General features: G+C 36.9%; 1 protein-coding gene across 1 annotated transcript; it reads left to right on the top strand.

The window, feature by feature from the left end:
- Positions 1–666: 666 nt before the first annotated feature.
- On the top strand, positions 667–11,435 carry LOC120314841 (vomeronasal type-2 receptor 26-like). Its single transcript, XM_039358346.1, has 6 exons — positions 667–884; positions 1,364–1,649; positions 2,251–3,093; positions 7,155–7,382; positions 10,334–10,460; positions 10,537–11,435. Exons 1-6 carry the CDS (start codon positions 667–669, stop codon positions 11,433–11,435), a joined length of 2,601 nt encoding a protein of 866 aa, XP_039214280.1.
- Positions 11,436–23,717: the final 12,282 nt, after the last annotated feature.

Below are 23,717 nucleotides of genomic sequence, written 5' to 3'. Positions count from 1 at the left end.
AATGCAGTCTTCATAAATTAGCATCCTACAGCATCATATGTCAATCTTGAATAGTAGAATTCAACTACAGGACAACTGAAAATTGCAATAAACATCCAAATTTCTTGAAGAATATATGAAAATAATGGTAACGTAATGGATAGTAGAGAATAGAGAATAATATTATTTAGTGCAATGGAAGAATGAAATGGAATTGAATAGAATTGAACATAGAATGGAATAAAAGAAGAATAGAATAGAATAGAATAGAATAGAATAGAATAATGCCTTTACACATACATATATTTACATCTCTATTTTGATATGGATCTAATGATTTTAGTTTTGTCTTATTGCTCATGCATCCCTGCCTCTGGAGGCCCTCACATGTTTTGAAGATGTTCACATATGTGACTGTCTTATTATCATGAAGAAATTAACCAGTCCAAATCCTATGGGACTCCATGAAAACAGGAGGAAAGAGCACTGAATTATGGTATTTATTGTTCCCATGATATTCCAGTTTATGGCTGGGAGCCTCAAAGCCCTGTGAGTTGATTTGATAGTATTTTGCACTCATGATTTGTGTCTGAAGATCATCTCAAAAAGAATGGTCAGTCTGATTCACTTCAAATAACTTGTGGCAGAGAGAGGCATTTGCACCCAGAAAGAAGACACTCACAGAAGATGTTAGTATTCATCGAGTTACTGTTAATTGTATTGCCTGAAGTGGTGTGCAAGGATCCTGGCCTTCAATGTGACATTCATCAGCCTCTTCCTATTCGACACACCTATCATCAGCTTGGAGACATTAATATTGCTGGTATTATCTCTGTCTTGTTTGCACCTTCTAGTCCTATTAATTTTATTCAAGATCCTTCTCAGGGATTTCATGATGGACTTATGTAAGTACACCATTAATTTATTGTCAAGCTCTGAACATTGCTGGTATGTTAGCTGATGCTTGAAATGTTTCCTCTAAGGGCAAAAATTCCAGAAAGAAACATCTAAAATAGGATGCCTAGGTTTATTTTATGTGAAGTTATATGTTGCTTCAGTCTCCAGGTAATGTTGAAATGGAGATCAAATCTCCATTTATAACAAATCATATCTAAACAACTATCATTAAGAAAGGGGAAGCACATATTTCCCATGATCAGTTTTCTCATTTGATATTTCTGTGCCAAAATGTAGCAATTTCCTTCTGCATATAAGCCATTCTTAAAATCTGTTTTTTGATAGTGGGCTATTCTCACATATAAGAACACAGAAATAAGAATTATTTCACACATTCAACAAATATGTTTTACTGAAGGATTGCAAGTGCCATAATGTGAAGCAGACCTTTCTTAATGTATTTTTTTTTAAAAAAAAATGTTTACAGGATATTTTTTCAGAATTACCAGCATATTCTGGCATTAGCATTTACTATAAAAAAGATTAATGAAAATCCTCAGCTCCTACCTAACATCACACTGGGCTTCCAGATTTTTAACAGCAATTTTAGTCCAAGCTGGACTTACTTCACCTCAATGGTTCTACTTTACACTCAGGAAAAATTCATCCCTAACTACAAGTGTGGTGTCCCAAATACCTTGGCTGCAGTCATTGGGGCACCGGACATCTCTCTTCACATGGCAACTGTGCTCTGCATCTACAAAATTCCTCAGGTAAGAAGACATACACTATTATTCTGCCATATCCCCATAGGTATCTTTTCTGATTCCTAGATATTATTTTTTTGTTTGATAGGATCAGTAGAGCTGCCTGAGTAATGAGTAAGTTTGAATAGACAGTGGGGATATGTGACATAGCAAAACATTTCTCAATTCTAGAAATTGATCCAAGGTTCAATTTTGATATATCCACAAGGCGACTATTTCTAGGAAACGGTATTTACTGATACGTGAAGAGTGACATCTTGGTGATATTCCTAAGAATCCTTTCAGATTCCTAGATATTATTTTTGCTTGATAGGATTAGCATAACAGCATGAGTAATCATCACTTTGTACAGATGGTGGGGCTATTTGACACAGCAAAATATATCCAAATTCCAGACACTGAACTAAGATTCAAATATTCATAATGAAACTATTTCAACAAAAAGGTATTTACTGATACCTCAAGAGTGACATCTTGGTGGATATTTCCTAATAAATACAACCAGTTGCATAGTGTTTCACAATATAATATCAAAGATACCCAAAAATGCACATAGACCTTAATCTCACACAGACCTTTGCAACTGCATATGTTTATCTTTCTGTAGTTGATATATGGCTCTGCTCCAGTCATGGATAAAGAGACTCAAGCAGTTTTCTTCCAACAAATGTTTCCGAATGAATCCCACCAACATAAGGGCCTCCTGGAGTTATTGCTGTATTTTAGTTGGATCTGGACTGGAATTCTTGTAGTAAAGGATGAGAAAGGAGAGAAATTCCTTCAGGAGATGCTCCCCAAATTTTCTGAAAAGGGCATTTGCATTGAATTCATAGCAGAGTTCCCAATAGAATCTAATTACAGTGATTTTACTGATACCATGGATGAAGGAATATATATTTATCGTGTTCTGATGACCAGCACAGCCAATGTGATTCTCTTATATGGTGAAACTCAGTCCTTATCAGTTCTGAGAAATTCCCTCCAGTTTTCAGAAGTGGAGGATATACCAAAGAAGAATAAGATTTGGCTTATAACAGCTCAGACAGATTACACTTCAATTGCCTTTCATAAATTTTGGGATATCCATTTTCTCCATGGTGCTTTATCCTTTGCAGTTCATACAAAAGAGGTCCAAGACTTCAAGGAATTTCTTCAAAACTTGAATCCAAACAACAACCAGCATGATCATTTTCAGAAAGATTTTTGGGAACAGGCATTTGATTGTTTCTTTGCAAACTCAAAAACTGGGAAGAAATGTACTGGACAGGAGAGACTTGAGACCCTTCCCACATCTGTGTTTGAAACAGTAATGAATGCCCAGAGTTACAATATTTACAATGCAGTCTATGCTGTGGCACATGCTTTGCAATCTCTGTATTCATCCAAATCCAGGGAAAAAACATTTGTTAAAGAAGGGAGGAAACAGTTTTATAATCAAGGGTGGTGGCAGGTAAGTCTGTAAGCAGAGTACTAGAGAAGCTATCATATCTTCAATTGCAAGATCTGTCCATAGATTCTAGTGAGCAAAAATTTCTTGGGGGATTGACTTTAAGTTTAAATGTGAGATAAATCTCTTAGAATGTACTACTGTCCATGAAATTAACTGCCTACAAAATTTAGAATGGGATTTGGTGATTCTTCGAAACTGGTTTCTTTCTTGTTTCATACCTATGGACAAAATCTTGCCATGCTGAATACTTTTATATATGTATCCATCGTATAATCTGTGAACTATTCAGGAAGGAGTGTTTTCATCCTCTTTCTCTCACACATAATATTCAAACTGAGTTGTCTTGTACTTGTCAAAAATATATCCCCTCCCTCCTGAGAATTCACCTCCTTACTACAATTCCATCTCTCTGCCATAAATGCAGTCTATTAATAAATAGAATGAGGTGATCTATTCCATTCACATGATGTGCAGTAGTTGTTTTTTCTTCCAGATCAGGAGTGTCAAACTCGCCACGTCACGTGACGTGTCACGATGTATCGCAACTTTTTCCCCATTGCTGGAGCTGGAATGTGCATGGCTTCTGCGTGACACAACCAGCCCACAGGCCAGCAGTTTTACACCCCTGTTCTAGATGCTTTCTTTGGAATAGTTGCTTTTAATCACAATCAATTCTATGATTGTTGGAAGTACAGACATTCCTTTATTAGTCATTCCATGTGTGGAAGAGGAAGGACTGATAATTATATTGTGACATGATTACTCAAAACAGGATTCAGATGTTCCTTTTCCATCAGGCATCGGTTTCCCAGACTTCACAGACCATTAGAAAGTCATCTGTATTTCTACACCAGAAATTAACAACAAAACATGCTTAGTTTGGGAGCAAATGAATGGAGAAGAATGAGGAAAGCCTTATATGCTTTCTGGAATAGAGTTCTAGGAATAGCAGGGAAGGGCATGAAGGTGTTTTTAAGATGTGCTTAAAAAAAAGAGGACTAAGATAGGGTTTAATTTTGAGCCTACTTTTTGTGAGACATATATACTCCAAGTGATGAAAGAATCATAGGTTTAAAAATGGGTATTTAAGCCCTTGGTTAGTGCAAAATTTCAAATTCTAGCATCTCAACAGATGTTGATTCTGTCTCTCTTTGAATACATTCAGTAAAAGAAAGGGCATTGCCTTTTGGTCATTATTTCTCATTGCCTAACTCAAGGGGGTCAAAGTCGCCACGTCATGTGATGTGTTGTGAGGTATTGTGACTTTTTTTTCCCATTGCCAGAGCTGGGGTGGGAATGGCTTTGATATGATGCAACCAGCCCACAGACCAGCAGTTTGACACCCCTGGCCTAACCTGCTCTACTGAGACTTTGTTTCATAGGTAATATATAGTTTGCCAAAATAGATTTTTAATTAAGTTTAGATTTTACATTCTAAAAATAATGTATTATACTGAACATTTTACAGATCATCCTTACAGAACTATGGTAATCAGGGCCAGAATTTCCATTGCTAAGTGATGAAGTTATAAAGTATACTGTCATTTGACCATGCAGCTTACAAAAGCAATAGTGACAGTTTCCAATTATCTTTGTTAAGTGGGGACTGCACAGGTTTTGAAGCACCTCATGTGATTACAACCTCCAACTTCCTTCCAGTTTCCCCATTGACTCTGCTTGTGGAAACCGAGCAAGGAAGATTTCAAATCCCAATCATGTAATTTTGGGATATTGCAACAGTCAGAAATCCACTTACCAAGTTCCAATATTGTGGTCACATGACCACAGGGGTGTTGTGACAGCTGGAATTTCAAGGGAGTCATCAGTACCATATGTTTTGCACCAACCAATTTCAAATGATTGCTGAACAAGCAGCCATTGAATGAGGACCACCTGTACTTAAATATTTCTGTGTTGTCTCATATATAGAGACCTCCAAGACATTTTCAGCTCCAAAAGGTAGTCCAGACTGGGAAACCATCACCATGTAGGTCAGGATTAATTTTATTGCAAGAGCTGTAGTAACTGAATCTCGCAAGTCTGAATGTGCTTAGCTCTCTACCATATTCTGTTTGTTTGATACACTAAGGTTTCTCTGAAATGTTTTCTCAACTCATATTTCTTAATTAAGGTTCAAGAACCTCTTATTTAATATTACGTTGATGGCTGCTCTCCCTTCTGTACTTCAAGACCATTCATATGATCATTAGAAATGTAGATATTTCCCCATTCACAACACATTAGCTGTGGGAGAAGGACCCTGACTACTTCTGTCTCTTGTTAGCTGTCCAGGAATGGAGATATCATATATTGTAGCCCAGTTCTGTATGTGAGATAAGATTGAATGCATATCACTCCTCCAAGTGAAGTGATCCTGAATCCAATCAAGGTTACCATAACAAAGTATGCCTTATGGCCATTTTTCTCTCTGTTTTGAACTTAAGATAACAAAACCAAATACATAACACAACATCTAGATATTGAACTGGAAAGGATTTTGTATCTGTCTGTATATACATACAGTTAGATTTTGTTTTAAATTGTTAGTTCCTTGCCTCTAGTCTGCTTGATTTCAACTATATTATAATTGAAATCAAATTATAGCATAGCTACAAATATAAGGCTCTTTATAAGTAAGAAGAGTATTCAACTATTATATCCCTATATATTCTACATATAGTTTTTGTTTAATCATTAAGTTGTGTCTCAGTCTTTGTGACCTCATGGACCACAACACCCAAGGCCCCCCTATCATCCACTGTCTCACAGAATTTGCCCAAATTAATGTTCATTGTGCTGAACATCTCATCTAATCATCACATCCTCTGCTGTCCTTTTGACTTCTCCTTTTGCTTTCCTTCTTTCCCAAGTTCAGGATCTATTCCAACGAGTCCACTCTTCTCATTAGGTGGCCAAAATATTTGAGCTTCAGCTCCAATATCTGTCCTCCAAAGTAGTTTATTTCCTTTAGGAATGACTGATTTACTCTCCTTGTACTCCAAAGAGCTCTCAAGATCTTCTCCAGCACCACAAATGGAAAGCATCAATTCTTTGGTGCTCAGCCTTCTTTATGGTCCAACTCTCACAGTTTTACATTACTACTTTGAAAACCATAACTTTGACTATAAAGACTTTTGACAGCAAGGTGATGTCTCTGCTTTTTAATACACTGTGTAGGTTTGCCATAGGTTCTTTATTTCCTCTTCACTTTCTGCCATGAAAGTAATATTGTCTGCTTATCTGAGGTTGTTAATATTTTTCCTGGATATCTTAATTCCAGCTTGTGATTTATCCAGCCTGCAGTTTTTCATCATTTACTCTGCATATAATTTAAATGAGCAGGGTGAAATATACAGCCTTGTGGTACTCCTTTCCCTATTTTGAACCAATCATTTGTTCCATGTCCAGTTATAACTTTTGCTTATTGAACCTCCATAGAGGCTTCTCAGTTGGACTGATACTCCCAGCTCTTTTAAGAACTTGTCATAGTTTGTTGTGATCCACACAACCAGAGGCTTTAGCATAGTCAATGAAACAGAAGTAAATGTTTTTCTGGAACAAACGTGCTTTCTCATAATCCAGCAAACTTTGGCAATTTGTTCACTATTTCCTCTGCCTTTTCAAAAAATAATTTGTACTTCTTGTGGTTCTTGGTTCACATACCGCTGAAGCCTAGCTTGTAAGATTTTGAGTATAACCTTGCTATTGTGTGAAATGAGCACAATTATATGGTAGTTTTAAACTTTTTAGTATTTATTATATATTTATTACAAGTCCTCTGACTTAAGTAGCTTTCACAATTAAATTACAAAGGTTTTTTTTTCCTTTTTGCAATTCTATGTTAATTTTATTTCAGTATGCTGATATGTTATCTCTTCCTTTTGTTAGAATGATCGTTATGTCATTTGTTTTATACTGGCCTACAACTAAATTTTAAAAAAATGTTTATATTTTCTTTGTTTAAAGAAACATTCATATGAATGTTTTGAATATATGAATTATGTCTCCCTGCCTCAGTTCTATTCTCTCTTTTTTCCTTTCTGAGTATCAATATATTTCAGGTTCATTCTTTTCTGAGAAGTGTCAGATTCAATAACAGTGTTGGTGAAAAGATCTCCTTTGACAAAAATGGAGAATTCATTGGTGGATTTGATATTATCAACTGGGTCACATTCCCAAACCAATCCTTTGCGAGGGTCAAAGTTGGAATAATAGATCCCACAGCTCCAACAGACAAGTTCTTCAATATTTCTGTGGATTCCACCACTTGGCCAGTAGGCTTTAATCAGGTTAGCTTTTTGAATCTAGATTGGTCTGCCTTCATTTAAATATCCTTATTGATGAAGATCTTAAAGCATCATTTCTGACTAACCTACAGTAGATACAAATGTCATGGGGAAGGAAAAATATCAGTATTTTTTTTTACTTTTATAGCAATTGCTATTGAACATTGTACTCTTTATTTTGGCCCCCTGTTAAATATGGACAATGGTTTTCATAGTTTTGACATAAAAACTGCAAGCTAGTGTACTAGATTTCATCAATTAGCTGGCTTCAAAAATTCAGAAGTTGAGAAAACCAACTTTAACTACTCAGCACAGAAATTGTCTTTCGACAGTGGGGAGAGAAGGCCATACATTCCAATAATTGTAGATATTTAATTCATTATTATTTCAGACCAATTACATCAAAAATTATGTTATCACACTACTTTATTTTTAATCTATTGATTGCACATTAACATTATCTCTCCATAATTACATATAAAGATATCTTAGAGAAGAATGGAGACCTGAAAACAAGGAAAAGATTATCAGAAGATGGTATAGAGTTGGAATGGTGGGCATACTTACAAATACAGTCACGATACAGAAAAGAGAAAAAAGAACCAGGGATAAAATTAGAGCATTCACAGTTAGATAAAATCCTTTTAGGAACAGAAGATGAAATGATAAAAAAGATATATCAATATTTATTAGAACAAGATTTGTTAGAAGAACAGATAAAAGAAACAATGTTAATCTGAAATAAAATTTTTGGTTACAGTATTGACCTAGATAATTGGCAATCATTATGGGACAGAAAGAGGAGGTTAACACTAGCCACCTCCTACAAAGAAAATTTATACAAGATATTTTATAGATGGCACCTTCCCCCTACAAGGCTAGCAAAAATAGATAGAAAGACCTCACCAACATGCTGGAAATGTAGAAGGCTTCCAGGGACTTACTATCACATGTGGTAGGAATGTTCAAAGGCGCAAAATTTTTGGAATCAGATAAAAAATTGGCTGGAAGAAATACTATTACAAAAAATTGATTTAAAACCAGAAAACTTCTTATTAGGGATTATTAATGATAAACTCAGAAAAGCATTTTTTTTACTTACTATTGCATATTTTAACCGCAGCAAGATTGCATACACCCAAAAATGAAAAGAAAAGGAAACTCCCACTGAGGAAGAAATAATAAATAAAATTTTATCCTGCGCTGAAATGGAAAGGTTAACTCTAGAGATTAAAAATAAAACTGAAACAGAGTATTATGAAATTTGGAAAAATTTGTACGATCGGTTAGAGCAGTGGTTCTCAACCTTTCTAATGCCGCGACCCCATAATACAGTTCCCCATGTTGTGGTGACCCCCAACCACTTATACATCACTGGGTGCCAGGGGTGTGGCCAAAGAAAAGAGGGAAAAAAAGGCAGACAGCCTTGTTTGGCGACCCCCGTGAAATGGTCGTTCGACCCCAAATGGGGTCCCGACCCACAGGTTGAGAACCATTGGGTTAGAGATAAGGAGGATCGCTGAGACGATTATCGATTAACTAGTTGATATCATAAGGACTTCTTTTTTTTATTGAAAATTTTTAAAATTTTTACAAATAGAGAGAAAAAAAAAGACAAAAAAACAACCCTACCCAACCACTCCAACCCCCCAACCTTCCCAGAGCTGAATATAGGCTTAATTAAAATTTCTAAAAATCTTAAAAATAGATTAAAAAAGTATAAACCATAAATATATCTAAATACATTACATAAACTTATAAGATAATTAACAATAATATATATGTAAAAAAGCATAAATATTAAAAAGGAGAAATGCTTAAAAAGAAAAAGAATAAAAATAAAAGAAAAAAGAAAGAAGAAAAGATGTATATATATATAAAAAAGGAAGTGAAATAAGATAAAATAAAAATAAGAAATATAAGAAAAGAGAAAAGAAAAAAAAATACAATCTGTAAAATATTAAGATTTATATATAAGTTATTGAAAAACTAAGTAATATTTTTTTATATCCAACTTATGTTGTATAAAATCTATCCATTTTTCCCATACCGCAAAAAACTTCTCTTGCGATTGATCCTTTAAGAAAGCCGAAATCTTTGCCATTTCTGCCAAATAAGAAACTTTAAAAAACCATTCTTGCAAGGTAGGCAAGGATTCCTTCTTCCAATATTGCCCTACTAACAACCTTGCGGCTGTGATTAAGTTTAACATCAGTATAACCTCCTTAGCATCACAATCAGTAACGATACCCAACAAAAACAATTGTGGGGTAAATTTTACCCTCCTTCTAAAAATTCTTTGAATATTCCACCATATCTTAATCCAAAAAGCTTTTATATTTTTACACAACCACCAAATATGATAATAAGTAGCATCCAAACAACCACATCTCCAACATTTAGGCTGTAAGTCAGGATACATACGAGACATTTTTTGTGGATCAAGGTGCCATCTATAAAACATTTTGTAAAAATTCTCCCTTAAGTTCTGGGCTTGTGTAAATTTAACATTCCTCACCCAGATGGTTTCCCAGGTATCTAGTAGAACTGGTTCACCAAAATTTTGTGCCCATTTGATCATACATTCTTTAATTAGTTCTGGTTCTGAATCCAGTTCTACTAGCACCATCATAAGGACTTCTTATTAGTACCTATATTAGGACACAACTGAAAGATACGTAAATACAACATTGACAATTGAAAGATGGTTTACCAAAAAAATTACAGATGTTATACGCACAGTTTGTTATACTCTGTCCTGTTATAGAATGTATTTTAAGTTTCTGTTTTTCTTTCTATAACATAAGGTAATAGTAATAGCACTGTTGAAGCCAGGGAAGTTGAATCATGTCCATTTTTGTTTTTAAAATGTATATTTAATAAAATTTGTAAAAAAAACATTATCTCTATCTTTCTTTCTGTATCTTAAAATATTCTTCTTCATTCATTGATAGGCATTACCTCTATCTTTGTGTAATGATCCTTGTGAGACAGGATACAGCAAGGAAAAGTTAGAAGGGGAGTCATTTTGCTGCTATGATTGCCGCCTATGTCCAGAAGGGAAAATATCAAAGGAGAAGGGTAGGAAATTTTCAAATATAATGGGATGGCACAACACTATAATTCCCTATATCAATTCACATGCATTCTTTTTCAGACAAAGATGACTGCTCTCCATGTCCAAAAGACCAATATCCAAATCCTGACAAAAATATGTGCCTTCCAAAGCAGATCACCTTTTTGTCCTGTGAAGAACCCTTGGGAATCAGTCTGACTGTTCTTTCTCTTTGCTTTTCATTGATGACAATTTTGGTAATAACAATTTTTCTGAAACACAAAGACACTCCCATTGTCAAAGCCAACAATCGGAATCTCACTTATATACTCCTAGTTTCTCTTCTCCTTTCTTTCCTTTGTGTCTTTCTATTTGTTGGGAGACCCAATACAATTGTGTGTCTCCTTCGACAACCAGCTTTTGGCCTCATCTTTTCTCTGGCGGTTTCTTGTATATTGGCCAAAACCTTTGTTGTGGTTCTAGCATTCATGGCCACCAAACCTGGTTCCAAATTGAGGAAATGGGTGGGAGGAAGAATGGTTAGTTTCATTCTACTGTCCTGCTCCCTTGTTCAAATATGTGTTTGTGCTGTATGGATGATAGCCTTACCACCATATCCAGATTTTGATGTGCATTCAATACCTGAAGAACTTATCCTGGAGTGTCATGAAGACTCAGTCATGTTCTACTGTGTTTTGGGTTTTATGGGTTTTCTTGCGCTGGTTAGTTTCTCTGCTGCTTTTCTAGCTAGGAATTTACCTGACAGTTTCAATGAAGCCAAATTCATCACCTTCAGCATGTTGGTCTTCTGCAGTGTTTGGCTGTGCTTTATTCCAACCTATCTAAGCACAAAGGGAAAATATACATTGGCTGTGGAGATCTTCTCCATGATCTCCTCCAGTGCTGGCTTATTAGTGTGTATCTTTCTTCCCAAGTGTTTTATCATTGTGATGAGACCTGAACTGAACAATAAACATCAGCTCATGAAGAGAAAGTTTTAACAAATCTCTCTGTTTGCATGACATCATATATAATGTATTTTGTAGCTTCAATGTACTTGTACATTGAAGCTACAAAGTAATGTGCAGTTAGATTGGCCTTCTATGATGCCCTTTCCTGTAGGGCTTGGATAGTTTAAAACTCTTTTTCCTTCTGGAAGTCAATTTTAATTGGGGACCATAAAATGTATAAATAAATAAATAAATAAATAAATAAATAAATAAATAAATAAATGGACAAATTGATTTGTTAAGATATTTCAGTTATGTGATAGACAATTCTGACTAAATATATAGATTAAATGTGAATTATATATTTATCTTTATTGGTCATCTTAATTCATATCCAAACTAGAATGTGTAACAAGAAGTGGGCATTAAACATAAATGAGCCTTTCATTTAAACAGGGAAGACCTATGAATTGGGTTTTTTAAAAATATTTTATTGGTTTTTTACAATAACAATCTCCAGTGCGTGTTGTACAATGTGTTGTCTTGGTTTATATATTTGAACAAGAGACAATGGTAATTAAATAATAGTCAATAATAATAGATTTTGATAATTCCATAATTACTATATTAATTAATAATATATATCTTTGATCTTCCTTCTCCCAATTGTATTCTCCTTCTTCAAACTCTAAACAGATATTTCTTAATATTTTCAATGTATAAATGATTAAATATAAACGTTTTTCATGTTTGTTCAGATAATGATAACTTATCATCTGCTTATGTTATTCTTATAGAAATCATCTCATTCGTTCACCATGCATCCTATTTTTGAAGTTTTTGGTTAAGCTTAATTTCCCCTTTATATTCAATCCATTCTTATCAATCATGATTTTCTCAATGTTCGTCATCTAAATATCCATTTTTTCCATTTAAGTATACCATCCCAATATTTTCATATTTCATACCTTATAAAAGTCTATATTCCTTATCTAACTTATAGCATCTGTGTATCATCTTATATTTCACTTATATTTATAAAAATTACATCTTCCCAATATTTTTACATTTCATATATTGTAAAATATACTATAGTACTTAAATCTCTTATCCCTCTTGTTGAAGAGCCCCTTTATGTTCAAAATTGCACATCATGTGAAATGATCATCTACAAAACATGGGTAAAAGATCTTCCAGATGGCCATATGTCTTTTCCTCATTAGCAAAGATCAATGAAATCTTTGGCACAAAAACAATTTTGGAAAATCCAAATAAATTCCATGAAAAGTCCAATTCATACCAGTATCTAATACACATAATGGTCTCCTAGGAAATTCAATCATGTAAAATTTGACTGTAGTACAGCATGTTCCTGGGTCATAAGTCTGTTTGAGTAAGTTGACTAAGTTGCAAACTATTGCCATGCTCACCAATGTCAGATACTAACCTCCAAAAAAATTGCACAGATAGATGAAAAATAGCCCAAGAAAGTGGCAGAAAATGATACAGTTGATGGTCACAGATGGGCACTTCAGACTAAACAAATATTATCATTTCATGGCAATGCTCAAGGAACAATCAGAATAGACCAGCATCCCAGAGCATATAAAAAGACTGGTGACCACCATCAAGACATGCCAGAAAAAGAAAAAAACAAATTACAAACAAAACTACTCAAACTAAACCCAGAATAAAATAGGTACCAAAGTCCAAATGGATGGTCAACATGTCCAGCAGAACACAACATTTTATGGAAAAGCTTGATTTTCTTTTAACTCCTAACTTCATTTTTGCTGCCTAAAATAATACCCTCCTATTATACCTACATGGAAAAAGAAGTAGTATCTCCAGTTACGGGGCCCTTGGTGTTCTTTGTGAGCTCTTTTGAGGATTGCTCTGTTTTCTGCTTTCAATTTCTTTTCTCTTTTTCCTCTGGTCTGTGGTGTAATAGTTTGTCTGATGCTTTCTTAGTCCCTGCTGAAGGTCCTGTGGTTTTAAAGTCTACTTCTAAGCCTGCAAATAATTCTATTTGATTAGCATCATCTCTGTTTAGTTTAGTTAAAAGAAAATAGAAAAGCAGAGTTTAAAAGGCTGCTGCTACTGCAACACCAAACTTGCAGAAAAGAAAAAGGGGAAAGAAAAGAAAAGAAAAAAAAGAAAGTGGGTGGGACAGGGCTGATCCTAGAAGAAAATTTATCCTCCCACAAATGCTCAAACAAAACCCTGGTTTGTTGTTGTTGTTAATTGTGAAGTTGTGTCTGACCCATCGCAACCCCATGGACAACGTTACTCCAGGTCTTCCTGTCTTCTACCATCTTCTGGAGTCCATTTAAGTTCCCACCCACTGCTTCAGTGACTCCATCCAGCCATCTCATTCTCTGTCATCCCCTTTTTCTATTGCCCTCAATCTTTTCCAGCATTAGGCCCTTCTCCAGTGAGTCCTTCCTTTTCATTAGGTGGCCAAAGTATTTTGAGTTTCAACTTCAGGATCTGGCCTTCTAAACAGCAGTTGGAGTTGATCTCTTCTAGGACTGACCGGTTTGATCACCTTGCAGTCCAAGGGTCTCGCAGGAGTCTTCTCCAGCTCCATAGTTCAAAGTCCTCAATTCTTTGGCGCTCAGCCTTCCTTATGGTCCAACTTTCACAGCCATACATTGCAACTGGGAAAATCATGGCCTTGACTAAATGCACTTTTGTTGGCAGAGTGATGTCTCTGCTTTTTAGTATGCTGCCTAGATTTGCCATAGCTTTCCTCTCCAGGAGCAAGCATCTTTTAATTTCTTGGCTGCAGTCCCCTTCTGAGGTAATCTGGGAGCCCAGGAAAGTAAAATCTGTCACTACCTCCATTTCTTCCCCATCGATTTGCCAGGAACTGAGAGGGATGGATGCCATGATTTTGGTTTTCTTAATGTTGAGTTTCAAGCCAACTTTTGCACTCTCCTTCTTCACCCACATCAAGAGGCTCTTTAGTTCCTCTTCACTTTCTGCCCTTAGAGTGGTATCATTTGTATATCTTAAGTTGTTGATATTTCTCCCGGTTATCTTAATTCCAGCTTTTGATTCATCTAGCTCTGCCTTTCTCATGATGTGCTCTGTATATAAGTTAAATAGGCAGAGTACAGCCTTGCTAGATTCCTTTCACAATTTTGAACGAATCAGTGGTTCCGTGTCCAGTTCTTTCAGAGCTTCTTGACCCGCATATAGGTTTCTCAAGAGACAAATAAGATGGTCTGGTACTCCCATCTATTTAAGAACTTGCCACAATTTGTTGTGATCCACACAATCAAAGGCTTTAGCATAGTCAAGGAAGCAGAAGTAGATGTTTTTCTGGAACTCATTAGCTTTCTCCATGATCCAGAATAGGTTGGCAATTTGATCTCTAGTTTCTCTGCGTCTTCGAAATCCTGCCTGTACTTCTGGAAGTTCTTGATCCACATACTGCTTGAGTCTAGTTTGTAGGATTTTAAGCATAAGTTTACTTGCATGTGAAATGAGTGCAACGGTGCAATAGTTTGAACATTTTTTGGCATTGCTTTTCTTTGTAATTGGAATGTAAACTGACCTTTTTCCAATCCTGTGGCCACTGTTGAGCTTTCCAGATTTGCTGGCAAATTGAGTGTAGCACTTTTATTGCATCGTCTTTTGAGATTTTGAATAGCTCATCTGGAATACTGTCACCTTCACTAGCTTTGTTGTTGCTCAGCTTTCCTAAGGCCCATTTCACTTCACATTCTAGGATGTCTGGCTCAAGGTCAGTGACCACCCCATCGTGGTTATCAGGGATGCTAAGCTCATTCTTGTATAGTTCTTTTGTGTAATTTTACCACCTCTTCTTAATCTGTTCTGCCTCTGTTAGGTTCCTGCCATTTTGGTCTTTTATCATGCCCATCTTTGCATGAAACATTCCCTTCATATCTCCAATTTTCTTGAAGAGATCTCTTATTCTACTGTTCTCTTCTATTTCTTTGCACTGTTCATTTAAGAGGGCATTCTTTTATCTTCTAGCTATTCTCTGGAATTCTGTATTCAATTGGGTGTATCTTTCTCTTTCTCCCTTGCTTTTCACTTCCCTTCTTTCCTTAGCTATTTGCAAAGCTTCCTCAGACAGCCATTTTGCTTTCTTGCATTTCTTTTTCTTTGGGACAGTTTTAGTTGCTACCTTTTGTATAATGTTGCGAACCTCTGTCCATATTTCTTCAGGCACTCTGTCTATCAGATCTAATTCCTTAAATTCCTTGAAGAGGGATTTAAATTATTTAAAAGAAGCAGACCAAATAAAAGAGGAGGCGGAGTTGCTCTCTATATAAGAAATAACTACATCTCTACAGAAATAGAGCACAACAATGATGAAAACTGTCTTGAATGCATTTGGGTCAATATAAAAGGGGGAAAAATGACATTGCCATAGGTGTATAGGCCACCCAACCAAACAGAGGAAATAGATGAACTTTTTTTTGCCAGTCAGCTAACTAAGGTATGTAGGAAGCACATCACAATAATAATGGAGGGCTTTAATTACCCTGATGAGAATGAGAATGGATGAGAATCCTCAAAGGGAAAACAACTCAAGAAGCTTGGGAAATTTTGAGAAGTGAGATAATAAAAGCCCAGTCTAAAATAATACCAACAAAGAAGAAAAGCAACAGCTCTCAAAAGAAGCCAGATTGGCTGCATAAAAAGTCCTCTGATAAATTGAAAGATAAAAAGGACAAGTATAAAAAGTGGAAAGAGGGGCACACAACTAGAACAGAATATCAGCAAATAGCCCGAGCCTGAAAAGATGAAGTGAGGAAAGCTAAGGCTCAAAATGAACTAAGGCTTGTGACCAAAGTCAAAAATAACAAAAAAAGCTTCTTTCAACATATAAAAAAACAAGAAAAGAGTGAAGGAAATGATTGGTCCATTAGCGGGGGAAAGTGGCAAGAAGGTGAGAAGCAACAGGGAGAAAGCAGAACTATTTAACTCCTTTTTTACATCTGTCTTTACACAAAGGGAAAAAAACAGTCCAACTTATCAAAAACAGTACCATAAAAAATAGATTAGGAACACAAGTTAAGATAGGCAAGAAAATGGTAAGTGAGCACCTATCCAGCCTAGACGAGTTCAAATCACCAGGACCAGATGTATTACACCCCAAGGTTCTTAAGGAACTGACAGATGTGATCTCAGAACCACTGAATTATATTTTCCAAAGATCCTGGAGCACTGGAAAAGAGGACTGGAAAAGAGCTGATGTAGTTCCCATCTTCAAAAAAGGGAAAAAATGGATCCAGGAAATTAAAGACCTATAGCCTGACCTCAATACCTGGGAAGATTCTGGAAAAGATAATCAAACAACAAATCAGCGAACACCTAGAAGCAAACAAAGTCATTACTAATAGTCAACATGGGTTTGTCAAAAACTGAACATGCCAGACAAATCTTATTGCATTCTTTGACCAAGTCACAAAATTAGTGGACCAGAGGAATGCTGTGGATATAATTTCTTTGAACTTCAGTAAGGCATTTGATAAAATAGATCACAAGCTACTACTTGACAAGATAGAAAAATGTGGGTTAGAGAGAATCACCACCAGATGGATTTGTAGCTGGATGACCGGCCGTAATCAGTGTGTGGTCCTCAATGGAACTGCATCTACATGGAGGGAAGTGTGTAGTGGGGTGCCCCAAGGCTCTGTTGTAAGCCCAGTGCTCTTCAACATCTTCATCAATGATTTGGACAAGGGGATAGATGGGGAACTCATCAAATTTGCAGACAACACCAAGCTGGCAGGAATAGCCAACACTCTACAAGATTGGCTTAAGATACAGGAGGATCTGAACAAATTGGAACACTGGGTGCTATCTAACAAAATGAAATTCAACAGTGAAAAAAAGTAAAGTTCTACATTTAGAAAAGTTTTACATAAGAAAAACCAAATGTACAGATATAGTATAGGTGGTACCTTGCTCAAAAGTAGTAACTGTGAGAGGGACCTCGGAGTCCTAGTGGACAATCATTTAAATATGAGTCAGCAGTGTGCTGCAGCTGCCAAAAAAGCCAATACAGTGCTAGGCTGCATTAACAGAGGGATAGAATCAAGATCACATGAAGTATTAATACCACTTTACAATGCCTTGGTAAGGCCACACTTGGAATACTGCATCCAGTTTTGGTCACCATGATGTAAAAAAGAAGTTGATATTCTAGAAAGAGTATAGAGAAGAGCAACAAAGATGATTAGAGATTTGGAGGCTAAAATATATAAGAAATGGTTGCTGGAATTGGGTATGTCTAGTTTAATGAAGAGAAGGATGAGGGGGGACATGATAGCAGCGTTCCAATATCTCAGGGGCTGCCACAAAGAAGAGGGAGTCAAGCTCTTTTCCAAGGTGCCCTAAGGCAGGACAAGAAGCAACAGGTGGGTTGAGGAGAAGGAGAGGGAGTGAGTAAGGAAGAGGAAGAAGAGGGAAAGAGGCAAGTTGGTTAGAGGGTGGATGCGATTTGGGGGGAAATGGGTGAGCAATACCGAAAGTGCTGTGTATCAATTTGTTTTATTTTTTATCTGAAGTATTTTTAAGAATGTTATGTATTGTAAAATTGAAAAGAAAAACTTTTTACAAAAGAAGCAATGGGTGGAAACTAATCAAGGAGAGAAGCAACCTAGAACTAAGGAGAAACTTCCTGATAGCTAGAACGATTAAACAGTGGAACAACCTGCCTCCAGAAGTGGTGAATGCTCCAACACTGGAAGTTTTCAAGAAGAGACTGGACAGCCATTTGTCTGAAATGGTATAGGGTTTCCTGCCTGAGCAGAGGGTTGGACTAGATGACCTCCAAGGTCACTTCCAACTTTATTATTATTATCATTATTATTATTATGATCAATGCATAGTCAGCCAGATGTTCAGAGTGGATTTGGCATTTTGTCTACTTATCGAGTCCTTCCAAGGACCAGGGATAGACAGATATGGATGTTTGATGGTATTACAGATATCATCGCAGGATGGAAGAAATTCCTAGTAAGGCCGCCTTTTGCAATTGACTAATGGCAAATTTATCTATGCCAATGGTGTTCAAGTGGTGCTCCAGTTTTTTGGGGATTGCACCCAAGGCGCCTATTACTATTGGTACTACCCTTGCTTGCTTTTGCCACAGTCTTTCTATTTCTATTTATAGGTGTTTGTATTTTGTTATCTTTTCCAGTTACTTCTTGTCTATTCTGCTGTCTCCAGGCACTGCTACATCCACTATCCAGACTTTTTTGTCTTTCTTATCGATAATTGTTAAGTCCAGGGTGTTAGGTTGCAGGTGCTTGTCTGTTTGAATCCTGAAGTCAGAGAGCAGTTTAATTTTATCATTTTCTATGACTTTTTCTATTTTATCATCCCACCAGTTTTGGCTTACAGGCAAATGATATTTTGTGCTTATCTTCCAATGCACCATTGTTGCTACTTTGTCATGGCGCTGCTTGTAGTCAGTCTGTGCAGATTTTCTTGCAACAGCTTACCAGTGTTTCTTCATATTATTATTATTATTATTATTATCGATCATCGCACAGTCAGCCAGATGTTCAGACTGGATTTGGCATTTTGTCTACCTATCGAGTCCTTACCCAGGACCTGGGATAGGCAGATGTGGATGTTTGATGGTATTACAGATATCGTCGCAGGATGGAAGCAGTTCCTAGTAAGGCCGCCTTTTGCAATTGACTAATAGCGAATTTGTCAATGCCAATGGTGTTCAAGTGGTGCTCCAGTTGTTTTGGGATTGCACCCAAGGAGCCTATTACTATTGGTACTACCCTTGCTTGCTTTTGCCACAGTCTTTCTATTTCTATTTGTAGGTCTTTGTATTTTGTTATCTTCTCCAGTTCTTTCTCTTCTATTCTGCTATCTCCAGGCACTGCCACGTCCACTATCCAGACTTTTTTGGTCTTTCTTATCGACAATTGTTAAGTCTGGGGTGTTATGTTGCAGGTGCTTGTCTGTTTGAATTCTGAAGTCCCAGAGCAGTTTAATTTTATCATTTTCTATGACTTTCTCTATTTTATGATCCCACCAGTTTTTGCTTACAGGCAAATGATATTTTTTGCAGATCTTCCAATGCACCATTGTTGCTACTTTGTCATGCCGCTGCTTGTAATCAGTTTGTGCAATCTTCTTGCAACAGCTTACCAAGTGGTCCACTGTTTCTTCAGCTTCTTTGCATAGGCGGCACTTACTGTCTGTTGCTGTCTTCTCAATTTTGACTTTGTATGCATTTGTCCTTAAGGCTTGGTCTTGTGCAGCCAGAATTAGTCCCTCGGTCTCTTTCTTCAATTTTCCTGCTCTTAGCCATTGCCAGGTTTTATTATTATCTGCTTTCCCAGCTATTTTTTTAATGTATCGGCCATGTAGTGCTTTGTCTTCCCATGCCTCTATTCTGTTCTTCATTTGGTCTTTCTTGTAGGCCAGTTTGGTCTCTCCAGTAGTTAGTAAGCCTTCCTGATATACTAATTTCAGTGCATCTTCATCATTGTTCTTCAGATATTCTTCCAAAGCCATTTTTTCTTCTTCAACCATCTGATGTACTTGTAGCATTCCACGCCCACCTATTTGCCTTGGTAGATAAAGTCTATCAATGTCACTGCGTGGATGAAGGGCATGATTCATTGTCATTATTTTTCTGGTCTGCCTATCCATTGCTTTTAGTTCTGCTTGAGTCCAGTCCACTATTCCAGCTGTGTACCTAATGACTGGGATTGCCCAGGTGTTGATTGCCTTTATGGTATTTCCTCCATTGAGTTTGGATTTTAAGATCTTCTTCACTCTCTTGATGTATTCACCTCTAATCTTTTTCTTGACTTCAGTGTGCTTGATGTTGTCAGCTTGAAGGATACCCAAGTATTTGTAGTACTCTTCCTCATCCAGACTCTTAATGTTATTTTCGTGGGGCATCTTGATTCCTTCAGTTTTCATTATTTTTCCTTGTTTGATAGTAAGTGTGGCACATTTGTCCAAGCCAAACTCCATTACAATATCTTGGCTATATATACGGACAGTGTTGAGCAGCGATTCTATTTCAGATGATGTTTTTCCATACAGCTTCAGATCATCCATGTAAAGGAGGTGGGATAGTCTGGCAGATGTTTTTGATGTTTGATAGCCATGTCCTGAGTTATTCAGTATTGTTGACAGAGGAAACAGTGCAATAACAAATAGTAATGGTGATAATGAATCTCCTTGAAATATTCCTCTCTTGATATTAACCTCTCCCAGCCTCTCACCATTGATCTGCAACTGTGTCTTCCATTGTGCCATCGATCTTTGCACAAATTTTCTGATGTTTCTACTGACTCCTGTTATTTCTAGGCACTTTATTATCCAATCATGTGGCAGAGAGTCAAATGCCTTTTTGTAGTCAATCCATGCCACATTCAGGTTGGTCTTCCTTCTCTTGCAGTTTTCCAAGATCATTTTGTCTATTAGGAGTTGATCTTTTGTTCCTCTGCTATTGGGGCGGTTTCCTTTCTGCTCAGGTGGAAAGAGATTGTTTTCAACTAGATGCTGTTGTACTGCATCAGCTACTACACCAGTTAGTAATTTGAAAGTTGTTGGTAAGCAGGTAATTGGCCTGTAGTTACCTGGTGTTGCCCCTTTTGCTGGATTTTTCATTATTAGGTAGGTTTTCCCAGTTGTTAGCCACTTTTCAATTTCTCCTCCTTGTAGTATATTGTTGAACTGTTTGGCAATGAGTGGGTGTATAACAGTTAGATGTTTCAACCAAAACCCATGCAGTTCATCTTCACCTGGTGCTGACCAATTTTTGATTTTCTTTGCTCTTTTTTCTACCATTTTTGTTGTTATTACTAGTTCTTTCATTTCAACTTCTGTTTTATTTGCATCCACCTCTTTTAACCAAGCCGCATCCTTGTTGTATTTCTTTGGGTTATCCCATATCTGCTTCCAGAACTGCACTGTTTCTTCCTTGTCAGGTACTGACTGATTCCTTGCAGTTTCTCCATTGATGGATTGGTAGAAACGTTTCTGATTGGATTGAAATTGGAGGTTCTGCCTATAGTTTGCAATTCGAGCTTCATATCTACTGATTTTCCTGGCTATAGCTGTTATTTGTTGCTTTATTATTTCCAGTGCTTCCTTGATCTTCCTTGTTTCTAAGTGGTATTTCTTGATTAGGTATTCTTTGGTCTTCTTGTTCTTCAGCTTCTTTTCTTTCATCTGTTCTAGCTTGCTTGCATGTGATCTTAACTTGCTGATCTTATTTTCTAGTCTAACCTTCCATTTTTCTGGTGCACTGTTTGTTTGTTTTTCTTTTTTGTTGATTTTGCATCCCAGGTATTCTGTTATAACTGCAGCTGTGCTGTACATTAGTTGGTTTGTTTCTTGCATGAATTGGTGCTTATACTTGATATTGCAATATTTGCATCTTTTAATGCTTGTGCTAGCTGTTTCTTTGGAACAAGCTTCAATGCAGGTAGCCTTATTCTGTTGTTTTTGTGCTGTTCTAGATGCTCAGTTATTCTTTGTTTCAATTCTTTTATTTCTTTAGTTAGAGGGTTTTGTTCTTCCTGAGGAAGAGGTGCCTGGTTTCCAAATGAGAACAGTTGTATATCTCTGCTGGATTCCTTCACTGCCAACTCCCCCTGGTTTGCCTCTACATTCTGAATTACTTCTGGTAAGGCTTTGATTTCTTTGCCCTGGGTAAACCTTTGCAGTTCGTCCAATTCTGTTTCTGTGAATATTTTATTTCGTGTTATAAATCGGCGTTGATCTGCTAGTCTCTGTTCTGTTATTTCTGATTCTGGATGTTGTTCTTTCCAGAACTGGTGCATTCGTTTTAGATATCCTCTTCTTGTTGGACTTGATCTGTAGTAACAGATCATTATTTCTTTGTTTTCCATCACTGTGTATCTGCGACGGGTAAACACCTTTTCTTCCAGTAGTTCTGCAGCTGCTGGCCCTGGTTGCTCAGCCAACAGTCCTGAGTCCTGTAACCCATTTTTCACCAGATATCCAGGAACTCCAATATCTAGTGCGGACCTTGTTAACCCGGGCGACGTCCGAGCCGGTATGGCATTCTGAAATTTACGTCTCACCATATTTTTTATGGGAGAGACACTCTTTGTCTGACTCCTCTGATGAGACCTGTCCAGTATGGTTGAACCTCTAGCATAGCTCTCATCTTCCTCAGAGTACACAAGCCCCACAACCACGTCAAGGTAGTGCCTCACTGGGGGTTATTATTATTATTATTATTATTATTATTATTATTATTATTATTATTAAATCTATCAGTCACCTTTACTGTATAGTCATCAGGGATATGATTTAGTTCATACCTGAGTGGCCTAGTATTTTTCCCTACTTTATTCAATTTAAGCCTAAATTTTGCAATGAGAAGCTCATGATCTGAGCCATAGTCAGCTCCTGGCCTTGTTTTTACTGATTGTGTAGAGCAGTGATGGCAAACCTTTTAGAGACCGAGTGCCCAAACTGTAACCCAAAACCCACTTATGCATTGTCGGGTGCCAGGTGGGTGTGGCCCATTGGGTGGATGTGGACCATTGGGTAGGCATGGCTGCAGTGGTAACAGCAGACTGGGTGGGACTAAAAAGTTTAATCAGTCAATTCCAACTTTGCAAGATCTTTTTTTTTTCCCACCAGAAGTTGAAATTGACTGATTGATTGAACCTTTTTTTTTGTACACAGCAGTGGAGGCCTAAAGTCAAAAGGTTTTATAAAACTCAGCTGAAGGCCTAGGACTGGGGTGAAAGTACACGTGCCCACAGAGAGGGCTCTGAGTGCCGCCTCTGGCACCCGTGCCATAGGTTCGCCACCACTGGTATAAAGTTTCTTCATCTTTGGCTGCAGAGCATCTAGTCAATCTTATTTCTGTTTTGACCGTCTGGTGATGTCCATGTGTTGGGTTGTTGGAAAATAGTGTTTGCTATGAGCAACGTATTCTCTTGACAAAATTCTATCAGCCTGTGCCCTGCTTCATTTTGTACTCCAAGGCCAAACTTGCCTGTTATTCTGTTTATCTTTTGGCTTCCTACTTTAGCATTCCAATCCCCCATGATGATAAGGACATCATTTTTTGGTGTTGAAAAACCATAGCTTTGACTATACAGACTTTTTACAGCAAGATGATGTCTTTGCTTTTTAATATTATGTGTAAGTTTGCCATAGCTTTCCTCCCAAGGAATAAGCTTCTCTTAATTTCATAGCTGAAGCCTCTATCTGCAGTAATTCTATAGCCCAAGAAAATAAACCTGTCACTGCTTCCATTTCTTCTCCTTCTGTTTGCCAGGAGTGATGGGAACAGATGCCATGATCTTAGTTTTTTCATGT

Source organism: Crotalus tigris, unplaced genomic scaffold (assembly GCF_016545835.1).
Source record: "Crotalus tigris isolate CLP2741 ecotype Arizona unplaced genomic scaffold, ASM1654583v1 scf7180000019011.417310, whole genome shotgun sequence".
Classification (NCBI taxonomy): Eukaryota; Metazoa; Chordata; class Lepidosauria; order Squamata; family Viperidae; genus Crotalus; species Crotalus tigris.
Note: the sequence above shows the minus strand (reverse complement) of the source record. Positions and strands in the feature narration are given on the sequence as shown.

What these genes read in the sequence shown, in the direction of transcription:
- LOC120314841 (XM_039358346.1), top strand. Translation starts at nt 667, where the DNA reads ATGTTAGTATTCATCGAGTTACTGTTAATTGTATTGCCTGAAGTGGTG. An exon ending in GGATTTCATGATGGACTTAT is followed by an intron (nt 885 to 1,363) that starts GTAAGTACACCA and finishes AAATGTTTACAG; the next exon opens with GATATTTTTTCAGAATTACC. An exon ending in GCATCTACAAAATTCCTCAG is followed by an intron (nt 1,650 to 2,250) that starts GTAAGAAGACAT and finishes ATCTTTCTGTAG; the next exon opens with TTGATATATGGCTCTGCTCC.